This window comes from Hyla sarda, chromosome 1, assembly GCF_029499605.1.
Source record: "Hyla sarda isolate aHylSar1 chromosome 1, aHylSar1.hap1, whole genome shotgun sequence".
Classification (NCBI taxonomy): domain Eukaryota; kingdom Metazoa; phylum Chordata; class Amphibia; order Anura; family Hylidae; genus Hyla; species Hyla sarda.
In genome coordinates this window covers 461,096,356-461,114,962 of record NC_079189.1, presented here as the reverse complement: position 1 = coordinate 461,114,962, position 18,607 = coordinate 461,096,356, and the positions used below count along the sequence as shown (strand labels likewise).

Genomic DNA, 18,607 nt, shown 5'->3' with positions numbered 1-18,607 from the left:
TTGCAGTCTAAACTGGGGTACTATTCTGTAGCTTTTAGGCGTATGGGCACCTTTTATTTGCTATTTTTTATTATTGCTTTCTATAGTGCAGATAACCTATTCCCATAGGTTTTTATTAAAAATTCTGCAGTGTCTCTCTTCTGCAGCCTACATTTTTCCCATGTTTAGTGCATGTGGCTTCATTGTTGAGTACTGCAATCTATGTGAAAATGTGCAGGCTGCAGAAGAGAAACTAAACTAAATTTGTAATAAAGACCTATGGGTGAATGTGGCATAAAATACACACTACATTGCCAGCAGTATGCTAGTAGATTATGGCAACATATGGATGCGGAATCTGCATGTAAATCCTGACATGATCTTCTACCAGTGAGTGTGACCTATCTGGTAGTATTTGCTGTCCATTGGTTGTATACTTTTAACAGGTTCTATAGTATAGTTCTATGTTGTGATCTTTGCTTTGTGACAAAGCATGTAATCTTTTCATTCAGTTGTGGTCATTTTAAAAGGGATAGTAATATTAACAACGATCTGTCCATGCTATCCATAATGATTTTTTTTTTTCAAGATTAAGAGGACAAAAATTGCCAGAAGGAAATAGAAAATGCTTTCTTGAGCAGTGTTGGCATTTTAATGTCTAAAAAAACGTAAAGTAAAAATACTCAATTTGCATTGAATAATAATTTTTTTATATGAGGCAAAGTAAAAACTCAAGAAAATTACCATTGTGTGTCAGTTATTTTGATATATGGCATGCCCTACTTAAGTGCTATTAGTCTGTTTACAATCGACGGGGGTTATTTTTTGTTTATATTTTAGTTTTTAAGTTTTTTTCATTTTACATGTGTGTGTGTGTGTGTGTGTATGTATATATGTATATATATATATATATATATATATATATATATATATATATATATATAATCGATATATGGAAACAACCCAGACAATTGAAAGTTGTCGCTGTCATTGCTGTACTGGGTGTAGTTAGATAAATAAGCACTGTGTACATAGTATTTTAACCCCTTAAGGACTCAGGGCGTACCTGTACATCCTGAGTCCGCTCCCATTCTAGCAGGATAGCGGGTCAGGCCCAGCCTCTAACAACTGCCTGGACCAGTGGCTAATAGCGTGCGCGTTGTTAACCCTTTAGACACGGCTGTCGGACAGCAGGAGGGTCCCTTACCTGCCTCCTGGTGTCCGATTGCTGAATAACTGCTCAGTGCCTGAGATCTAGGCATGAGCATTCAAGCGGCAGAATCATTGATCAATGATTTCCCATGAGAAACCATTGATAAATGTAAAAAATCAGTGTGTGCAGTGTTATATTCCCCTATGGGAGCTATAAAATTGCCAAAAAAAATGCGGAAATGTCCGAATGATAAAAAATATACAATTAATTAAGCTGCACGGTCAATGGCGTACGCGCAAAAAAATTCCAAAGTCCAAAACAGCGTGTATTCCACTTTTTATATGATGAAAAAATTTAGAAAAAGAGATCAATAAGTCCGATCAATACAAAAATGGTACCGCTAAAAACTTCAGATCACGGCGCAAAAAAATGATCCCTCATGCCGCCCCATATGCGGAAAAATGTAAAAGTTATAGGGGTCAGAAGATGACAATTTTCCTGCATGTAGTTATGATTTTTTTCAGAAGTACGACAAAATCAAACCTACATAATTAGGGAATAATTTTAATTGTATGGACCTACAGAATAAAGAGGTGGTGTCATTTTTACCGAAAAATGTACTGTGTAGAAAAGGAAGTTACAAAATTGCGTTATTGCTTAAAGGGGTATTCCGCCCCTAGACATTTTATCCCCTTTCCAAAGGATAAGGGGATAAGATGTCAGATCGCCGCGGTGCCGCTGCTGGGGACCCCTGGGATCCCCGCTGCGGCACCGCGCTATCATTACAGCACAGAGCGAGTTCGCTCTGCACATAATGATGGGCGGTACAGGGGCCGGAGCATCATTACGTCACGGCTCCGCCCCTCGTGATGTCACGGCCCGCCCCTTTCAATACAAGTCTATGGGAGAGGGCGTGGCGGTCGTCACGCCCCCTCCCATAGACTTGCATTAAGGGGACGGGCCGTGATGTCACGAAGGGCGGAGCCATGACGTCACGCTGCTCCGTCCCCCGTATCGCCCGTCATTACGCACAGAGCGAACTCGCTCTGTGCTGTAATGATAGCGCGGTGCCGCAGCGGGGATCCCAGGGTCGCCAGTAGCGGGACCGCGGCGATCTGACATTTTATCCCCTATCCTTTGGATAGGGGATAAAATGTCTAGGGGCGGAATACCCCTTTAAATTTTGTCGCACAATTTTATTTTTTTTCTGTTTCGCCATAGATTTTTGGGTAAAATGACTGCTTATTTTTTGCGCCACCAATTCTACTTTGTAATGACATCAATCATATGGATTTTTAGGTGCAAAATTGAAAGAATTTAGTTTTTTCCTCTTTACCTTTAAAAAAAATCATAAGTGGGAAAACCCTGAGTCCTTAAGGGGTTAAAGACAGAATTTGTAAAATACAGATTCTGCTTTACCCTTTTTGGTGCTTTACTGTCTCTGGCAGCCAGGTACCAGACCCATGTAGCTATCTATTCTTAAGCTCTGTCAAAACTTGAAGTTCTAAAATAAAGCTACTTTATGACCACCATAAAATGGCATATCAGCTGCAGTGAAAGGGGTTAATTTTGACTACAGGGTAGGTAAGTAGAATAAACAATAGTAAGAATAAGAATTTTCAAGTGGCAATAGGCAGCTTCTTCATAAGTGCCCAGAGCGATTCCCTGTCCCCTCCTCAGCTTTGAGTGATCTATTCAGAAGACCACTACAGCTGTCACTCAAATCAAAGAAGGGAGGGGGTTTTCTCTGCACCCTTAACTACCCTAGTGGTCGGCCACATGCTGCCAAAATGTGGCAGCAACCAGCTGTGCAATTTTGCCAGTAAATTCTGTAACCATTGGCTGCCACATGTGGGCATGATCTCATCTGCATGCAGACTTATCTGAAAGGATCCATCACTCTATGACTTAAGGTACTTTAGAGGGTTTAATGTCAGAAAACCCTTCATGTTGGTTTATTGATTGCATCTGACAGTTATGTATTTTACCAGTGCCTGACTGGCATAAATTAAGGGGTTTTTACGCTACTAAAAGTATACTCCTACACTCTTATGTTGGCTTCTGATACATGTAAAAGATGCTTTCGTTTTACTCTTTTGCTGTTCCATAACTTGCACATGGCTTTTGTCTTATATAGAACAGAGCTGTGGGAAGACCAAAAGGTAAACTTTCCACTTCTCCTGCCGTGAAATTGTCAGCGAACAGGACCAGTGCTGGAGCACGGAGGAGACGGACCCGATGTCGGAAATGTGAAGCATGCCTACGCACAGAATGTGGAGAATGTCACTTTTGCAAGGACATGAAGAAGTTTGGTGGACCAGGACGGATGAAACAGTCATGTATCATGCGACAGTGTATAGCTGTACGTAATGCTTGCTGATATTGTATTTTATCCTAATAATTTCTTTAACAGAATTTTTATTTATCAGCAGATATATTCAAAATTAACATTTTAAAACTTAAAAACTTGCTTAAGTGTATGTTAGTCTATTTTATGCAGCAAAATAAAAGGTATATTAGCCCTATGGACACCAAAAGGGCACCTTCATTGTAGGTAACACTATATTTATTACTAAAACAGAGGCCCCGAGTCCCTTCTCAGAGAAATATCATGTATGCTTGACAGTCATTATTCAAAATATATGGGGCTGATGGAAGCAGAGCAGAAGCTCCGTTCATTTATGTATCCATCCATAGCCTTACAGATTTTAAATGGAAGCTTGGCGTGCATGTGTAACCACCACTCCATTCTCAGAACACTGTGCTCATATATTGAGATATATATATATATATATATATATATATATATATATATATATATATATATATATATATTAGCTTTAAGGCTAGAAGGCTTTATGGCAAAGTTTCCACTTTGAAATTTTTTTTTGTAAACAGAGTCTGTTCCATGCTGGAAGCTGTAGTACCTGCACTAAAGGACAGATCGCATCGGGTCTCACTCTTGGACTTATTATCCAGTGAAGCAGGCGGCACTCGGCAGCGATCTCTGCTATGAACTTTGGCTGGCCGGTGAGTGCCGCCCGCTTCTATTGATAAGTCCGGATCGCAACGGGTCTCGAGTGATCTGTCCTTTAGTGCAGGTACTACAGCTCCCAACATGATAAAGACTCTGTTCCATGCTGGAAGTAGTAGTACCTAAATATAGCTAATACATTTTAACAGTAATTATCTGTTTATAAATGAGATTATTAAATACATTAATAATAAAATAAAAAAATTACATGGCCCCTTGATCCATTTTTAATATTGTGGCTACATTTTTGTGTCCCTGCCTGCTCACATAAATTGGTCCCCGTTTGAAAATTAATTTCATTAAAAAAAAATATTAATTTTGTTTCCTTCAATTTCTATCATCCCTTTTTTTATTTTAATTTTATTTTTTGGGGGGGCCAAAAATACAATTTCCCCACAAAGGTAAAAACTCAGGAATAACATCTAAACGCAGGGAAATTCAGTGCCAGTTTTAGTGTTTTGTTTTTTTTTTTTTAGTTTTTTTTGGGCCCAAAAAACATGCCGGAGTGGAAACTTGGCCTAAGTGTGTTGTCACAGAGACATTGCGTGGATTCACATAATCATATACAACAATAACCAAAATGGTTTTCGGAACCTACAAGTCCTGTAGACCACTAAAACCGAAGTAATTTTATTATTGATATGTCACTAGTGAAAGACTAACTAGAGTTAGTTTACAAAAGTGAATTAAAAACACAATTCCATCCAATTTGTATGTCTGATATTATTATTATTGTGTATAGAAGCTGTGCAATCCGTGTTCAGCTCGACCTCCTACGTCCTACTGCGCAAGGACTGGTACGGACCGTACCCTGTGCTGGTAATAGCAATATGAAGAAGGAATGTCCAGCGCAAGTTCCCGTTAAAATCCAATCTTTATTCAAGCATGTACACCAGGTACGAAGACAGGGTAGACACAGGTGACGCGTTTCAGCCCTTCAAAGGGCCTTAGTCATACAACATTTAATGACAGAGTGAGACCTTTATACGGTATAAGGGGAGGAGTAGGGAGGCGACGCGCACCTCCTGCTGGAGTCCGCGTAATCGTCCCTCCACATTTAGGTGCACAAGTCCGGAGTGTGGATCAAGAAAGGAAATTATTTTATGTATCTATTGCAATTTTAAATTGTGTTTTTGTGGTTCAGAGTGGACCGGAGTGGGGAAAGGTATGCAAGAGGTCAATAGTACTTGATCCACACTCCGGACTTGTGTACCTGAATGTGGAGGGGGAGGGACGATTACGCGGACTCCAGCAGGAGGTGCGCGTCGCCTCCCTCCTCCTCCCCTTATACCCTATAAAGGTCTCACTCTGTCATTAAATGTTGTATGACTAAGGCCCTTTGACGGGCTGAAACGCGTCACCTGTGTCTACCCTGTCTTCGTACCTGGTGTACATGCTTGAATAAAGATTGGATTTTAACGGGAACTTTCGCTGGACATTCCTTCTTCATATTATTATTATTGTGATACAATTATATAGATATTTAGTCCCTTCTATATAAGGGTGCATTCACATGACATTTTGGGGATACGGCAGCCAGACCAGGACCTGTGCCTTATCACACTTATTTGAATGAGCCGGACGGAGTCAGCTAGTTACTCCAGTCGACTCATTTTCGGACCATATCCGTTTTGTTGTCTGACTAGTGACTCATTTTCGGACCATATCAGTTTTGTTGTCTGACCAAAATCGCGGCAGACCACGGGTTTCATTTAAGCAACAAAACCGTATACAGTCGACTGGAGTCACTAGCTGACTCCGTCTGGCTCATTCAAATGAATGGGGTCCGGCAGGGATATGGCAGTGGCTGTCTTTCAAATTTTCACTCTGGCTGCTGTATCCCCAAAACGTGATGTGAATAAGCCCTTCACTAGAATTGTTATGAGGATTGACCCTTTATTAGTGTATCCACATCATGTGCATAAGGATATTCTTGTTGCATACTCTGACAACTAATAGCCAATACTCCTTGATAAAGCAATGTAGTATAGAGAAACATAAAGGCAGAGCATGTGATTTATTGCTGATAAACATCAAACAAATACTGGAATGTAGTCAGATATGAATAATGTGGTGATATACAGCACCATGATACATCCAACATGTAGGACTACAGTCTGATCGCATTAATAAAATACTGGCATCATTTTTCAGTATTGTATGTAAGACATGCAGGCCCATACTATTGTCAGAGTATGCAACAAGTATATCCTTAGGCATATGATATGAATACATTGATCCATCCTCAAAACAATTCTAGTTTTGGACTTCAAACACCACTATTTAATGGTATCCAATTAATAAGATCAAATATGCACATTGGAGGGAGTGATTTTAGTTCATGTTTGTGGCATCACTCTTGTACGAGTTGTGTATATTGTCCTGTGCCATCCTCATGCACATTGATTTTTATATCCCATCTGGATTGCATAGTAGGAAATATTTGGAAATTGGTTGTAAAGTGTGACTTTTAATTCTTCAATTCAACTCTGCACAAATTGGGCAGAAAAAGGGTGAATTGTCACCACAACCCCCCTGTACTTCAATGTAGCTATTAGGCCTTTAGAGCCTTGAGCAAATGTCTTCATGGAAATCCTCTCCCAAGTGTATTTTTTATTTTTTCTTAACAAAAAAAGTCATCTCTGCGCTAGGGCATAGGGAATCTTTACTTAATATTTCCCTTTTTATAGCCACAATTTTGGTAAAACCAGCACATGAGAATAAACCCATAGAGAATTTCTCTTCTCCCTTATGCCATGATCTAGTTTTCCTTTTGATCAAAAAAAGACACAGAGTGTAATCCGCTAACAAGTGCAAGGGGCCGTACTTCAATAATGTCTTCACATGTAAGTAAAATGCATCCCCTGGCAAAAACTACCACACTTAGGGGATGTTCACTCAGCATTTTTATTTAACAACAAATCCACAAATCTCAATGATTTGACACAAACTGTTTGTTTTAATAGCTAAACATGCTGGCTTTGTGATACATACCTCAAACAAATCGAAGGATTTATTTTAATTAATGGCATATGTTTTTCCAGATCAAATAGTTGGAAAAATAAGAAAAAGAAACGATTGAGTCATCAACAACAAATAAGTGTTTGTACTTTATTGCTTCTTTTCAGGGTTTTTAGGTTGCCTCAATTCTTTGAGGACTGGAGTTCACTAGGGATAAACCTAGAAGAGTAGTGACAAATGAGCTTATTGATCGAGCCATTCCATAGATCAAGTTTACTAGTTTCAACCCAACCAACACAGAGAATAACTATAAGGGTAGGGTCACACACGGCACATCCGTAGTGCATTTGATACTGCGGATGTGCTGTCAGCAGTCACAGAGTAGCGGCAGAGCAAGCTCCCTCTAGCTTTGTGTGTCCCCTTGTAAGGTTGAATTTACAGCCAGCTGTCATGAGCAGACACACAGAGCTACCTGGCCGAACCAGGGGGCTCGCTCTGCAATAGTTCTGTGACTGCCGGCAGCACATCTACAGCATCAAATACACTGTGGATGTGCTGTGTGTGACCCTACCCTGATAGAAAGATTCGCACCTTTTTCTGTGTTTGTTCTGTGTGTGAACATAGCCTAAATGATTTTTCCAATCCTTTCCATTATAATCAACTGACAGCCATCTTGCTGGTGCAACGTTTTTGTTTAGTTAGTAAAGTCTATAGCTCTGTAAGGTCTGTAATCGTTTTCCTTTTTGTCTAGAGACTGATTTGCCTTTTTTAGATTTATGCTCGCATTTGTTTTAGAAATGCAAATTATAATGTGATTGTTTTATTTTATTTATTCCTTTATATGATCTGGAAAAATAGATCCTACTGAAATAATTTTCTTTCATGTATGAATTATGTTTTATGAATACAGAATGTTCAGCTACTAACCCCTTAATTATAATGGACGTAAATGTACATCCTGGTGCCCTGATACCTAAAGTACTAGAATATACATTTACGTCCTATGTGGCAGTCAGATTATGAAGCGACCACAGGAGCTGCACTTGCTTCATAGACTGCAAGAGATGGCTGCTATCAGTCAGAGAATAGCAATCATGCCATTCTTTGTCATTAACCCCTTACATGCTGTGATCATTGACAGTGTCTCTAAATGATCGGCTCCCTTGCAACATGTATGCGAGGGTCTGATTGGTTTGTTTGCCTGCCGAAGGTCCGCTCCCCTGTTCAGTGCGGTTCCCTACTCGGATGAGCAGATAGTCGAGTAATGCTATGCAATAGCTTAGAATTTTTCAATGGTAGCAATCTGATTGCATGTTAAAGTCTTAAAAAGTACATAATATATATAATTTTTTTTTATAAAATACACTAGCCTATCCCCTTTAAGAAAAAAAATCCCCATTTTTCAATAAAAAGAGAATCCACATATTTAGTATCGCCGCATGTGGAAATGTGCCCTCATACAGCCCTTGTATATGAAAAAATAAAAAACTTACGGTAAATGTGTCTTAAAAACAAACATCCCCTCCCCCAAATGTTTCCTTTCAATTTCCAACAACTAATATTTTTGTTGTTGCGCCATTCACTTTATGGTAAAAATTTTAAAGATGTTCGTCGAAAGATGCCCCCTTGTATGGCTCTGTGGATGAAAAACATCTCTTAAAAGGAGCAAAGGAATACATTTAAAATGCAAAAAGGAAATTGGCTGTGTCCTCAAGGCCAAAATTGGCTGTGTTAAAGAAAACATTGTTTGAGGTCTTGTCTGTGATATCCGTGTTTTCTATAAGTAAGATGATCATCTAAATGTAAAGTGTTTACAATTTGTGGGTGTAGAACACTTGATTCTTTTTAATTTCCTTTCATTGATCGAGCAGTCTCAGTTACTCAACAGCATGGTGTGTAAAACATTTGAGTTGGACCTAATTGAAAAATCTATGTTCGAGCATTCAGTATACTGTAAAATGGTCGGTTTGTATGACTTGTATATAGCTTTTATTGGCTACATTTTTTGACAACAGTCTGAGCTGCTTGTTTTCTTCTTTTTAGGTTAATAAACATTAATAAAGATATTTAATAATTTTTTTTACCTGAGGTTCATGCTTTGTGTTTGGTTTTCCCTTAGCCTGTTCTGCCTCATACAGCCGTTTGTTTGGTTTGTGGAGAAGCAGGGAAGGAGGACTGTGTGGAAGGCCAAGAAGCAAAATTTAATGTCATGCTGATGGAATGCTCCATCTGTAATGAAATTATCCACCCAGGTTGCCTTAAGGTAAGTCAGGCTTGTGCTACGTTATATTCAGATTGAAGGATATATGCGATGGATAGACAGTATAGCGAAGAAGTGCACCAAGATTTGTGGCTATTCCATGTTTGTCCTGCTGCTTTTACCTTCACAACATACTTGCTACGTAAAAATCTCATGTTCTTGGCATTGCTTTCTGCAAGTACAATTTTTATAGAATTGGCAGCGTTCCACCTTTAAGTCTTGCAGAAATTTTTGAATAGCTTTCTGTGGCTATAATTAGTTTTATATGCAAGTGCCAACATCTGCTCCGCTGCTTCAACTTCCCTGATACAAAAGGACAGAATAATGCTGTAATCATGACTTCTGCCATATGAAAGGACCTTATTAGTGCAGAAAATGAGTCTGCCCTTCTAAGCTTTGTTTTTCGTCAACTTGTAAAGCAGATGATGGGCATTTCCCCCTTTACCATAACTTAATTCATTTTTATGCCTATAATATAGAAATGCACCACAACTGAGTATGGACAAAAATGGATATTCTTCTTTATTAGTTTATGCAAAAACAAGTGGTTTAAAAACACATTAAAAGTACATATAAGACAGGAGAACTGCACCAGATACATACAAAGTATTGATATGAAGGCTCTTTCTAGCCTTACGAGTGAAGACAGAGTGTGATTAGGCAAGTCAGGTACAGGGCATAGCCATACATAAATGCACAAAAGGATACAAGTAAAGACCTGAGCAAAACCATACCTATACCAACCCCAACGACCGTTTCGCTTTAAAATTGCTTTCTCAGGAAGCAATTTATAGCAAAATGGTCCTTGGGGATGGTAATGGGTATGGTTTGGCACCCTTTTGTTATTTATTTCTAATTCTGCTCAGTGCCGCGCACTATTTACCCTTTAGACGCGGCATTCAACGCGGCATTCGGCAGAATCATTGATCAATATCCTATGGGATAACAATGATCAATGTAAAAGATCAATGTGTGCAGTGTTATAGCCCCCTATGGGAGCTATAACATTGCAGAAAAAAAGTGGGGAAAAAAGAGAATAAAGATCATTTAACCCCTTCCCTAATAAAAGTTTGAATCGCCCCTCTTTTCCCATAAAAAAAACTGTGTAAATAAAAATAAACGTGGTATCGCCGCATGCGGAAATGTCCGAGTTATAAAAAATATATTGTTAATTAAACCGCACAGTCAATGGCGTACGTGCCAAAAAATTCCAAATAAATTAGCCCTCATACCGCCCCATATGCGGAAAAATAAAAAGTTATAGGGGTCACAAGATGACCATTTTAAATGTGTTAATTTTCCTGCATGTAGTTATGATTTTTTCCAGAAGTACGACAAAATCAAACCTATATAAGTAGGGTATCATTTTAATTGTATGCACCTACAGAATAAAGATAAGGTGTCATTTTTACCGAAAAATGGAATGCATAGAAACGGAAGTCCCCAAAATTACAAAATGGCGTTTTTTCTTTAATTTTGTCGCACAATTATTTTTTTCGTTTCGCCGTAGATTTTTTGGGTTAAATGACTGATGTAATTACAAAGTAGAATTGGTGGCGCAAAAAATAAGCCAACCTATGGATTTCTGAGCCCTTAAGGGGTTAAAATAACAAGTGTGAAAATTTCTCTTAGAACTTTGCATTGCATTTCTTGAATGAAATGTATGATTGTACAAAGGAGCATTACAATTTCCATAATCAAATGTTAATAATAATAATAGGAATGGCTAACTGAATGTATAGGCCTTAAAGTTCAAAAATTGTTGTTACATTGTCACATTCTGGTTTGTTTAGTTTTTTCGCAACAATTTAAATCTTAAAGTGAATATTTAGGAAAGTTGTGTCTTTTGAACATATTACCAGTTTTATTTGTAAATACTGTACATTATTGAACAGACTACAATCTGTGAACACTAAATCACGGGTTTTGTTTAACCTGTTAAAGACCAAGGGCATACCTGTACGTCCTGGGTCCTTTCCCTTTCTATAACGCGGGGCCATGGACCCGTGGCTAATAGCATGCGGCACTAATCGCGGTGCCGCACACTATTAACCCTTTAGATGCGGCATTCAAAGTTGATTGCCGCATCTAAAGAGAAAGTAATCTAATGCCGGTTAGCTCAGGGGTCTGTTTGGGACCGCCACAGTGAAATCGCGGCGTCCTGAACAGCTGTAGGACATGAGGAGGGTCTCCTACCTTGCCTCCTGGTGTCCAATCTCCGAATGACTGCTCAGTGCCTGAGATCCAGGCATGAGCAGTCAAGCGGCAGAATCATCGATCAAGGTTATCCTAGAAGATAACAATCATTAATGTAAAAGATCAGTGTGTGCAGTGTTATAGCCTGTCCGAATTATAAAAATATATTGTTAATCAAACCGCACTGTGAATGGCATATGCGCAAAAAAAATCCATAGTCCAAAATAGTGTATTTTTGGTCACTTTTTTATAGCATGAAAAAATTAATAAAAAGCGATCAAAAATGGTACCGCTAAAAACTTCAGATCAAATCGCAATAAATGAGCCCTCATACTGCCCGTATGTGAAAAAATAAGTTATAGGGGTCAGAAGATGACAATTTTTCCTGCATGTAGTTATGATTTTTTTTTCAAAAGTACAACAAAATCAAACCTACATAAGTAGGGTTTCATTTTAATCGAAAAATTTACTGCGTAGAAACGGAAGCCCCCAACATTTACAAAATGGCGTTTTTTTTTCTTCAATTTTGTCACACAATGATTTTTTTTTTTCCATTTCGTCGTAGATTTGTGGGTAAAATGACTGATGTCACTGCAAAGAAGAATTGGTGGCGCAAAAAATAAGCCATCATGGATTTTTAGGTGCAAAATTTAGTTATGATTTTTTTTAAAAGGTAAGGAGGAAAAAATGAAAGTGCAAAAAAAAAACAAACTGAAAAACCCTGGTATTTAACCCCTTCAGGACCAAGCCCATTTTGGCCTTAAGGACCAGAGCGTTTTTTGCACATCTGACCACTGTCACTTTAAACATTAATAACTCTGGAATGCTTTTAGTTATCATTCTGACTCCGAGATTGTTTTTTCGTGACATATTCTACTTTAACATGGTGGTAAATTTTTGTGGTAACTTGCATCCTTTCCTTGTGAAAAATCCTAAAATTTGATGAAAAATTTGAAAATTTTGCATTTTTCTAACTTTGAAGCTCTCTGCTTGTAAGGAAAATGTATATTACAAATAAAAAAAATTTTTATTCACATATACAATATGTCTACTTTGTTTGCATCATAAAAGTGACGAGTTTTTACTTTTGGAAGACACCAGAAGGCTTCAAAGTTCAGCAGCAATTTTCCAATTTTTCACAAAATTTTCAAACTCACTATTTTTCAGGGACCAGTTCAGGTTTGAAGTGGATTTGAAGGGTCTTCATATTAGAAATACCCCACAAAAGACCCCATTATAAAAACTGCACCCCCCAAAGTATTCAAAATGACATTCAGTCATCATTTTAACTCTTTAGGTGTTTCACAGGAATAGAAGCAAAGTGAAGGAGAAAATTCACAATCTTCATTTTTTACACTCGCATGTTCTTGTAGACCCAATTTTTGAATTTTTACAAGGGGTAAAAGGAGAAAATGTATACTTATATTTGTAGCCCCTTTTCTCTCGAGTAAGCACATACCTCATATGTCTATGTAAAGTGTTCGGCGGGCGCAGTAGAGGGCTCAGAAGGGAAAGAGCGATAAGGGAATTTTGGAGAGTACGTTTTTCTGAAATGGTTTTTGGGGGGCATGTTGCATTTAGGAAGCCCCTATGGTGCCAGAACAGCAAAAAACCCTCACATGGCATACCATTTTGGAAACTAGACCCCTTGAGGAACATAACAAGGAATAAAGTGAGCCTTAATACCCCACAGGTGTTTCACGACTTTTGCATATGTAAAAAAAAAAAAAAATTTCCACTAAAATGTGTGTTTCCCCCCAAATTTCACATTTTTGCAAGGGTTAATAGCAGGAAATACCCCCCAATATTTGTAACCCCTTCTCTTCTGAGTATGGAGGTACCCCATAAGTTAACCTGAAGTGCACTATGGGCGAACTACAATGCTCAGAAGAGAAGGAGTCATATTTGGCTTTTTGAGAGCAAATTTTGCTCGGGGGGCATATCGCATTTAGGAAGCCCCTCTGGTGCCAGAACAGCAAAAAAAAAAACACATGGCATACCATTTTGGAAACGAGACCCCTTGAGGAACGTAACAAGGGGTACAGTGAGCATTTGCCCCCCACTGGTGTCTGACAGATCTTTGGAACAGTGGGCTGTACAAGTTTTCATTTTCACGGACCACTGTTCCAAAGATCCGTCAGACACCTGTGGGGGGTAAATTCTCACTGCACCCCTCATTACATTCCGTGAGGGGTGTCGTTTCCGAAATGGGGTCACATGTGGGGTTTTGTTTTTTTTGCGTTTGTCAAAACCGCTGTAACAATCAGCCACCCCTGTGCAAATCACCTCAAATGTACATGGTGCGCTCTCCCTTCTGGGCCTTGTTGTGCGCCCCCAGAGCACTTTGCGCTCACATATGGGGTATCTCTGTAGTCGGGAGAAATTGCGTTATAAATTTTGGGGGGCTTTTTTCCCTTTTACCTCTTGTGAAAATGTAAAGTATAGGGCAACATCAGCATGTTAGTGTAAAAAATTAAATTTTTTTACACTAACATTCTGGTGTAGACCCCAACATTTCCTTTTCATGAAGGGTTAAAGAAGAAAAAGCCCCCCAAACCTTGTAACGCAATTTCTCCCGAGTACGGCGATACCCCATATGTCGCCCTAAACTGTTGCCTTGAAATACGACAGGGCTCCAAAGTGAGAGCGCCATGTGCATTTGAGGCCTAAATTAGGGATTTGCATAGGGGTATTCTACGCCAGTGATTCCCAAACAGGGTGCCTCCAGCTGTTGCAAAACTCCCAGCATGCGTGGACAGTCAATGGCTGTCCGGCAATACTGGGAGTTGTTGTTTTTCAACAGCTGGAGGCTCTGCTTTTGAAACAGTGGTGTACCGGACGTTCTTATTGGGGGAGGGGGGCTGTGTAGGGGTATGTGTATATGTAGTGTTTTTAACTTTTTATTTTATTTTGTGTTAGTGTAGTGTAGTGTTTTTAGGGTACAGTCACATGGGCGGGGTATTACAGCGAGTTTCCCGGCGCAAAATTTGCTGCATCTCAAGATGCGAGAAACCCACTGTAAAAGCCTCGCCCATGTGAATGTACCCTGTACATTCACAGGGGGGGGGGGGGGGGTGCACCAGCTGTTGCAAAACCACAACTCCCAGCATGCATGGTCTGTTAGTGCATGCTGGGAGTTATAGTTTTGCAACAGCTGGAGGCACACAGGTTAGGAAACACTGAGTTAGAAACAATGTTTCCCAACCAGTGTGTCTCCAGTTGTTGCAAAACTACAACTCCCAGCATGCCCAGACAGCTGAAGGTCATGCTGGGAGTTGTAGTTCGGCAACATCTGAAGAGCCAGATGTTGCTGAACTAAAACTCCCAGCATGCCTGGACAGTCAGTGCATGCTGGGAGTTGTAGTTTTGCAACAGCTGGAAGAGCACAGATTGGAGACCATTATACAATGGTCTCCAAACTGGGGCCCTCCAGATGTTGCAAAACTACAACTCCCAGCATGCCCAGACAGCCAAAGGCTGTCTAGGCATGCTGGGAGTTGTAGTTTTCAGACTCCTAGAAGCAGCAGAAGATCTTCACTGCTGCTTCTGAGGACCATATACTCACCTGCCGGTCCCGTCGCTGCTCCTCCACGTGGCCGGTCCCGCGCTGCTCCTCGGTCCCGCCAGGTAAGTCCGCCGGTCCCCTCGTGTTCCCCCCCCTATGCCGCAGGTCCCCGCGAGCCCCCGCAGCCATCGTCCCCCGTTCTGCCCGACTTCCAGGGGCGGGCAGTGCGGGGGATCTGAACTTTCACCCCAGATCACTGTGATTGGTCCACAGGGACCAATCACAGTGATCGCTGACCAGGACCATCAATGGATGGTCCTGGGGGTGAAGCAGAAGTTGTCCCCTGCTGGAAACAGCGGGACTTCTGCCAGTTAACCCGTGCGATGCTGCGCATTGCCGGGTTAACTGAATGTCATTTATAAACGCCGGGATGCGCGAACGCACTGCACAACCCGGCGTTTATATATGACATTCTGCGGGAAGGGGTTAAAAATATCTTATCTTTTACTTTCTCTTCTCTTTTACACTTTTATTTTTTTTTTTTTTTATTTCCTTTCTCATTTGCAGATCACTGTCTTATTGGGTGAATGTTTATTTCCAAGTCACTAAACTAAATTTTCTAGAGCTTACAAAGAAAATTCATCTCAGTTGCACTTTATAGTAGGGATGTCCCGATACCCCCCCCCCCTTTAAACATTAGCAGGCCCCCCCTTTAAACATTAGCAGGCCCCCCCTTTAAACATTAGCAGGCCCCCCTTTAGACATTAGCAGGCCCCCCCCCCCCTTTAGGCATTAGCAGCCCCCCCCCTTTAGACATTAGCAGCCTCCCCCCCTTTAGACATTAGCAGCCGCCCCCCCCCCCTTTAGACATTAGCAGCCGCCCCCCCCCCCCCCCTTTAGACATTAGCAGCCCCCCCCCCCCCCTTTAGACATTAGCAGCCCCCCCCCCCTTTAGACATTAGCAGGCCCCCCCCCCTTTAGACATTAGCAGGCCCCCCCCCCCTTTAGGCATTAGCAGGGCCCCCCCCCCCCCCTTTAGACATTAGCAGGGCCCCCTTTAGGTGCTGCTGCTCATCATTGCGTTCTATGGAGGAGCATGTGACCTACATGTCACTCTGCTTCCTCCGTAGCGTTACGCTGGGCGCAGGGGAGGAGGAGTGATGTGTATGTAACATGCTCCTCCATAGGACGCCATGATTCAGATGGGAGAACAGGGCAGCGGAGCGGCAGCAGGCATCGGACATGGTATCGGGGACATTGAACGAGTCCCCGATACCATCGAAATGGCCAGTATCGGTATCGGGACATCCCTACTTTATAAATAATCGAGTGTTAATGCAAAGTCTTTGCTTTGTGTATCTTGTGCTGCTGTTCTGCCTCAGCTGGTTCATGCCTAGTTTTCACTGACATGGCTTTTGTCCCTGTTTTGTGACCGACCCCCTTGACTTTGTATAGTATAGTGCAGCATGCTCTGCTGTCCTCACTTTTAAAAAGCCAAAGAAAGCAAAGTTCTGCTGATTTACACTATTGCTGATATAATTTTAATAACAAGCACTGTATTACTCCACAGTTTTCTATAGTTTAGTATCTCTACTAAATTGTTGGGTGCAGGCCAGGCAACACAATGCAAATTCCAAGTGTTGTCCAACAGAATTGTAACAAAAGATTAGTTTATGATGTGTATTTATAAAGTTACCCAACATTACATGTACATTTAACTTTTCTATTTAAAGATTTAAATGTTAACCCACACCTTGAGGGCACATGAAAAATACTTCTGGGTTATATTCTATTTATTAAAATCACTGCCCATGTTTGACCACGTCCATAAAGGCCAACCCACATTACTTTTTTTTTCTTACTAAAGGTTTTTATAGAAATCCCTGAGCTTTCTACCCATCCACAAAAGTCTTTTTTTTCTAAATTACGAGCATCCTTATGCTTTAATAATGAGTATCATTTTAAATTAAATAAACTTAGGGAAACTGACTATTTTAATTAACTGTATTGCAGTGTACTGTATTTTGCCAGGGTCTAATGGGAGTACTAAGATGGCAGACCTGTTTATTCCGTATCCCATGATCTTCTCAAAATCCCTGATTTCTTCTAGAATAAAAGTTGTAAACAAAAAATACACCTAAGATGCATTACTTCAACCAAATTTGGCTTTACCAAGTCTGGAACAGTCAGCATAACCTTTATTCCTAAATAATAAGCAGTAATACCCAAGCCAGATTATTACGAAGTATACTGCAGTACATTTTTGTGTCCACATAAGGGTATGTTCACACTACGGAATTACAATGCGGAATTCCACTGTGTGAACATGAACGTTGACTTTTTCTCTGTATTTTTTAAGTCAATAAAACTGTACCCACATTAACTAATGCTTAAATGCTTCTAAAAGGAATTTTAAACAGCTTTGTTGACTGTTAATATAGGGATGCATAATTCCCTATAGGAGCTGCAAACCTAAAATATTTAAGGGATTGATTATTCAGTTTTAGAAAAACATGCTGATTTCTTCTAGACAAAGCTACTTGTCTTTAATTTGTGTCTTTTATTGAACCTAATTGAACTGAATCAAGTAGGCACACACAACCTGACGTGTGGCACTGTTTTGAAAGAAAGCAGCTATGTTTTGCTCATCCTGGATAACCAATTTTAAGATATTTTACATAATAAAGACTATTTGGGTGTAAGATGTTAGTTAGATGCACAGAATGTCAATTTGGATTCTATGGGCAGCAAGTATTATTGTTTTGTTTTTATCTTTTTGGGAAAATGTGGCCTTTTTCTACAACAGACCTTTTCTTTATCCATGTGCCTTTTTGAGTATTCCTACCAGAGAACAAGCACCATGTGATCTCTTTTCTGTACCCTTTGCTGGTTATCCTCGTCTCTAAGAGCTAAATGAAATTTCTGTCATATATCCTGCTACAGATGCCTATGAGGAAAATACTGGGTTTACAGTGTTACTATTGTTATAACAGCATGTCTAATGTATATTTTTGCAGATTAAGGAATCTGATGGTGTTGTTAATGATGAACTTCCAAACTGCTGGGAATGTCCAAAATGTAACCATGCTGGGAAGACTGGGAAAGTGAGTATTTAGGAACTCTTTTATATTTGTGATGATACATTCATCAGTAAGTGTAGCAAAGTTTCTATTTATTTTTACAAGTTTTAATAGGGCATTAAACAGTTAATTGGAAACATTCATCAGTTTCACCTGCACTAAACTTTTGGTACAGGTGTGTAATGCAGATGACACTGATACTTACACCTGAACCTTGGTCCCGTATGCCCGTTATCCTTGTGGCAGGCTTGGTGCGCGAGCTAAGCTTTAGGAGAATGACATTACTGCTGCGAGCAAACTTAGGGTGCATTCACACCACGTTTTTGCAATACAGTTTCCGTATACGTTTTCAATTTGAAAACCATATGCATTCACTCTCCATTGCAAACCGTATGCCAAACAATGCATCCGGTTGCATCCGTTTTGCATCTTGTACGGT

General features: G+C 40.1%; 1 protein-coding gene across 15 annotated transcripts in view; it reads left to right on the top strand.

Moving 5' to 3' along the window:
* The window catches only part of KDM2B (lysine demethylase 2B), a 174,833-nt gene that overhangs the window by 133,203 nt on the left and 23,023 nt on the right, over positions 1–18,607 (top strand). For 12 of the 15 annotated variants that reach the window (XM_056534717.1, XM_056534724.1, XM_056534706.1 and 9 more), the window contains 3 exons: positions 3,270–3,494; positions 9,247–9,390; positions 18,106–18,193. In XM_056534717.1, coding sequence (XP_056390692.1) covers positions 3,270–3,494; positions 9,247–9,390; positions 18,106–18,193 — 457 coding nt within the window. The remainder of the gene's footprint in view (positions 1–3,269; positions 3,495–9,246; positions 9,391–18,105; positions 18,194–18,607) is intronic. The other 3 variants (XM_056534712.1, XM_056534730.1, XM_056534689.1) reach the window with 1 other exon arrangement.